A 6000-nucleotide genomic window follows, 5' to 3' on the forward strand; every position below is an offset into this window, starting at 1 on the left:
TAATGTCACTGAAGATTCTCAGAAATTTCAAAAAGGAAACAATTGATGGATCTCACATTTGATTTTTTTTCTAGTAAACTTTGGAAAAGATTATTAGTATTTTACTTACCATGGGATAGTCAAAAAATAGCAACAGAGATCTTAAAATGGTTTCAGTGCTTGAACCATGTTTTAAAAGCTTTCAGTTTTTTTGTGGGGTTGGGGGGGGGTGCTGCAGGGAATTCCTCTACGATAGTCTTTTGAGACAAAATTCGAAACCAATCATGATAGTTGAGAGGGAACTCAATTGTATTTGAGGGGAAGAAAAGCAGATTCAGAATAAAACTGTCAGCAGTGAGCGCCTGGCAGAGAAGAGCACTGATATGGCCATGAATGGGCCTTACTTTCTGTTTGCCACTCAGAAGAGTAAATGCACATCAGTTTGTTCTGAAATTCCAAGAACTGCCAGCCCTGGGGATTCCATATGTGTTTGGATACTGGCTTTTAAGAGGAAATTCAAATTGAGATTGAGGTTATTTTCAAAACTTAAATCTAAAAAAAAAAAAAGAAAATTTAGGGTAAACTATATTTATTGTCAAAAAGTTGTTACCAAAAAGGTACCAGATTATAGACACACAGTTCTTTAGGATTTACATCTAAGGTGTAACTGTAATATTTCTTAAATAGTGATTCTTACAAAAATGCATACTTGATTGAAATGATGTGTCTTCGTAGCAAATTAGGTAGTTAGGCACCAGGCATAGCCATGCAAACTAGGTGCAGTCCCATGAGGACAAAAAGAGCTCCACGGGCATTACACTCTTGACAACTCAGTCACAGCAGAAATTCTGGATTTCCTCTAAGAAAGTTTGTGTTTATTTACATTTAACATGGTGCATCATGAGATGTTGTTAGTTTTTAGTCTGCCCCACATAGCTAGCATGGTTTAATGGGAACACTTTTTGGCTTGTGTGATGTGAATTTGTCTTGTTTTCTGTGTGTGTGTGTGTGTGTGTATAAAAAGCTTAGCTCCCATTTCTAGTTTCTACTTTTCATCCACACTAATATCCTGTCTTTGAAATCAGGTATTTGTATTCCTCAAGGTGTTCAGCAACTGACTCCAAACATACAAGCACTTAAAGGCACTGGCTGACTTAGAAAGAAGGCAACTCATCATCTGATGTGTTGGTATGAGTGAAAAGGGACGAGGGCTTTGTATGAGTGGAAAATGACAGGTGACTGACAAAGAATCGGTGCTGAATGGGGAAAGCAAGCATGCACTGGCACAGCTGGGACACTGCAGGTTGGACGAAAGAACGTACAGTTGCAGAAGAGCACTTTATTAACATCCTCAACCTGCCCCCTGTTATCCAGTCTAGTGATTCTCTTGCTCATCATCAGATGCATGTTTGTTTCAGCAGACACATAGCAAAACCCTCAGCAAATCAGAGACCAAAACATCATTGTTTTTTTTAAAAAACCCAACAAACTTGTAGTGAGGAATTTCAGGAAGAAAGTAAAAGAATCCAATTACATGAATGCTCATGCCCTTAAAACAGATTCCAAAAGAATGAAATAAGCTGCACTGCTCATTTCATTGAAGCTTGGAAAGTCTTTACATTCCTCTTTTCATAGATTACACATTCTAACAATATAAGCCGTTAAGTTCTGCTTTTTTTTTTTCATTGACTGCTATAATATAATTGGAGTTGTGTCAACAGAAAGGAAATGTTGCTATGAATCTAGGATGCAGTAAAATTACATATAACACTGAAACAAATCATTTAAAATCATAAGTCTAAAAGAAAACTGATATCCTGTAATAATGCGGGTTCCTAAAAATAAAAATGCTTAATAGGAAAATAGGGTATATGAGAATAACAAAAAACCTAGAGTTACAGCCATCCTACTAGGAGTAGCAAAACTTAAAGATCAAGCCATTTGCTTCAATCAGCGATTTCCAAAGTGTGTTCCACACACTGATGTTCACGGCTGACCAAAATATAGGCACACCTCATTTTCCTGTGCTTTACTTTATGGTACTTTACAGATACTGAATTTTTATAAATTGAAGGTTTGCAGCAATCCTGGATCCCCAAGCCTATCAGTGCCATTTTTCCAATGGCACTTGTTCACTTGTGTCTCTGTGTCACATTTTGGGTAATTCTCACAATATTTCAAGTTTTAACATTATGATTTTATGTGTTATAGTGATCTGTGATCTTTGGAGTTAAAGGATTATGACTTGCTGAAGGCTCAGATTATGGTTAGCATTTTTTAGGAATAAAATTTTTTAATCAAGGTATATATATGTATTTTTAAACATAATGTCATTGCGCAATTAACAGACTACAATATAGTATAAACACAACTTTTAAATGCACTGGGAAACCAAAAGACTTATGTGATCCGCTTTATTGTGATACTGGCTTTATCGCAGCAGTCCGGAACTGATCCTGCAATTTCTCTGAGGTATGCCTATAGTTTATAGATAAATGGTTTTCTAACTTGGATCAAAAACAAAACAAAAAAACTTTGGCAGAATAAATGGTTGGACAAGGAAGACCTGGGGTCCAGAGACTTGATATTTCGTTCCCTTCCCCAACCTGTGGCAGCCCTGGAAAGGGCTCTCTCATAACCTTCAGTCTCCTGCAATACCTTTCCAAAACTACTGGTTAAAGAGAGCTTGTCAGAAAGCTTGGACATCCAAACAGTATTCGCTGATTGCGAAGCACTGGTTATTAACCAGCATTTACCAGTCATTGGAATTTATAGGCATTACTGCACATATATCAGATACCAAGCAGCACAGTTTGGCTCATTATTCAAAGACAACCAGATCCTTGGAACCTCCAAGGTTGAGAGCATGTACCTGTGACATAAATCATGAACTTGTTTAGTGTTAATCATCAAAACTATAAATATCTCTAATTGTGGACAATGGTTAGCTTGTTGTTACCTTGGGACTAGCTCTACCAATTCGATGGCTCCTTTTGGGAGGAAGTCTGTAGCTGAAGATTATACCTTTCCCAGAAGATCACTCTCTTCAGGTAAACCCAGTCTAGCCAAAATATTTACTTGTCTCTGATACTTCTGACAGTCCTAATGAGGCCGTGGGGCCGATTCTTCAGCTTAGTGCTGTATTCTTAGTAAGAAAGTGTGTTGCCTGGAGGCAATTTACACACACACAAGCAGGATCAGTCAGGATGTGTGTACCAGGGTTTCTTTATACCACCAACTGTTAACATTTGGGACTTGACACTTTTTTGCTGTAGGGAGCTATCGTAGGATATTTAGCAACACCCTTGGTCACTAGATGCCAGTATCGCTGAATCTCCAGTTGTGACAACCAAAAAACAATGTCTCCAAACATTGTCAAACGTCCCTCCCCTGAGGGGCTCAATCTTCCCTTCCCCAGTGGTGAACCACTGATTTATGCAGACCCATCAAAAGTCATGTTAATACAGGAGAAAAGCTCCTGTTAATACAGGAGTGCTCGCCTCCTCATGCGTGAGTAGAATTACAGAATGTCGGTACTGGAGAGGCGGGTACAAATTAAGAAACAACTCACTTCATGGCACAAACAAGGATACTGAGGCTCAGAGGAGTTACATGGTATCTCTGTCTATCAAAAACAACACTTTCAATATCATGTCTCAAAGCACGTGTCACACAGCGCCAGTTCCTTAAATCATTCCTCCAAAAATGGGTTCTTGTGGTCCAATAAGTTAAAGAAACTTCATTCTAATCTTCTTACAAGTAAAGAAAACCCTTGTAATTTTGTTTACACTATGATCTCTCGAAGACTTCTGACCCTGTATCTTCGTTCCGTGTTGAATCCCTACTAACAGGAAGCTGAGCCCACATGCCCGTAGGGTGTGTGTACACAAAGAAACACTCCCTGCACCCCACTGCCGTCACAGGGCTGTTTGTCTATCCACTGCACTTCCAAATTCCCTGTGAGGTGTGCTGACTATTCCAGTTTGCAGCAGGAGCATTTATCTGAGGGTAAAAAGCACTGTAAACAGAGTCTGGCTCACTGATTGGAATGACATTATTTCAAGCAATTCTTTCTGTGCTAGGCACCAAGGCAGTTCCAAAGGAAGGGTTTCTCTGCAGCCCTCTGACTATCACAAGCACCCTTCCACCTGGCTTCTGGGTTGTGTGACCCTTTTCCCGCACCTGACCAGTTTCCCACCACAGCAAGACCTGTGTTTTATTAACCTTTCTATCAGTCACCCTGTATAACACATTCAATAAATCCTTTTTGGTTGGTTGAGGAGGTAAGATCTTTCTTTTAAAAATGTATTCAATATAAGTAACCTTTTCAGAAACTGGTCTTTAAGGAAGAGGCCTGGGTTTAATAAGCACAGAAAGGTTCTCCTAGTGGAAACCGCGTTTACCTGGTCCCTGTAACTCTTTTATAGTTGTCCTTGGAGTACACAGCTAGGATGCTGACACCTGAGCCCATGTTCACCAGCAACATAGGGTACGGGTTATCCAGGCAGTACGGCTTTTTCTGACACAATTCGGGATTGGTGGGATTTTCAAAGTAGTAACATTCCGGCTTGCCGTTGAAGCCAATGGAGTCGACGTAAAGCAGGCCCTGAATCAGACAGTCCAGTTCGTCCAGTTTGTGGAGCTGCAGGTCAGCAATCTGAAAGAGAACAAGCCCGTGGGAGGGAGACTGCCACACCTCAGGGGATGTCCTGGGGGCTTTTCTTTGGTCTAAACGTATCATGAACGTGAAAGGCATGGAACCATTCTTCTAGCACCGCATTGGGAAATCTTGTTGAGACTCAGTCATTCCAGTGGAAAACCAGCCCTTAGCATGTGGGGTGGGTTAAATGCTTGCCCCTGAAAGATATGCCCATATCTTAGTTTTCAGAACCTGTGACTGTAACCTTATTTGGAAACAAGGTCTTTTCATATGTAATTAATTAAGGATCCTGAGATGAAGAGAGCATCCTGGGTTATCTGGATAGCCCTAAGTCCATGGACAATTTCCTGATAAGACACAGGGAAGACTGGATGGACGCAGGGGAGAAGGCCACATGAAGACAGAAGGCAGAGACTGGAGGGCTGCACGACAGGCCAGGAATGCCAGCAGCCACCGGATGCCAGAAGAGGCAAAACATGGGTTCTGCCCGAGAGTCTCTGAAGGAAGTATGGTTCTAGCAACACCCTGATTTCATCTTTCTGGCCTCCAGAACTGTGACTGAACACATTTCTGTGGCTTTAAGCCGCTAGAAGGGTGGTAATTTGTTATAGCAGCCACAGGAAACTAACCCAGCGTACCATGGGGTGAAGAGAGTGAGAATGTTCTGGAAGCAGAAAGACTTCTACACTTCCTTGAAAAGATACACAGTCTTGAGGGAGGCACGTGAGCCTGGGGGCTGGGGACAATCTCCTTTGAGCCCAAATAGCCCAGCTCTCCTTTTCCCAGGCACCAGGCTTTGGAGTTAGAGGGGCCTGACTTTGAATGCTAGCTCTAACACTTAGCTAATTGAGGGATGTGGGGCTAGTTCCTTAACTTCTCAAGCCTCAGTTTCCTCCTCTGTAAAATAGGGACGATACCCACAGCATAGTGTGAAGACTACATGATGATAATATATAAAATGCTGGGACTTCTCTGGTTGCCTAGTGGCTAACACTCTGCCCTCTCTGTGCAGGGGGGCCCAGGTTTGATCCCTGGTCAGGGAACTACATCCCAAATGCTGCAACTAAGAGTTCAAATGCCATAAATAAAGATCCCATGTTCTGCAACTAAGGCCCAGAGCAGCCAAATAAATATCTTAAAAAATAAAATAAAACAAAATGCTTACACATGGCTTGGCAAGTACAGAGGACTCGAAAAATAGTGACTCTTTTACTAATAGCTTAAGCAATGGCACCCCACTCCAGTACTCTTGCCTGGAAAATCCCATGGATGGAGGAGCCTGGTAGGCTGCAGTCCATGGGGTCGCTAAGAGTCGGACACAACTGAGCGACTTTCCTTTCACTTTTCACTTTCATGCATTG

The 6000-nt window shown here is 41.5% G+C and overlaps 1 protein-coding gene across 5 annotated transcripts in view; it reads right to left on the reverse strand.

Moving 5' to 3' along the window:
- The window catches only part of PANK1 (pantothenate kinase 1), a 104666-nt gene that overhangs the window by 10958 nt on the left and 87708 nt on the right, over window positions 1-6000 (reverse strand). For all 5 annotated transcript variants that reach the window (XM_010838527.1, XM_010838528.1, XM_010838529.1 and 2 more), the window contains one exon: window positions 4383-4636. In XM_010838527.1, the coding sequence (XP_010836829.1) occupies window positions 4383-4636 (254 nt within the window). The remainder of the gene's footprint in view (window positions 1-4382; window positions 4637-6000) is intronic.

This window comes from Bison bison, unplaced genomic scaffold (assembly GCF_000754665.1).
Source record: "Bison bison bison isolate TAMUID 2011002044 unplaced genomic scaffold, Bison_UMD1.0 scf7180017864097, whole genome shotgun sequence".
Lineage (NCBI taxonomy): Eukaryota > Metazoa > Chordata > Mammalia > Artiodactyla > Bovidae > Bison > Bison bison.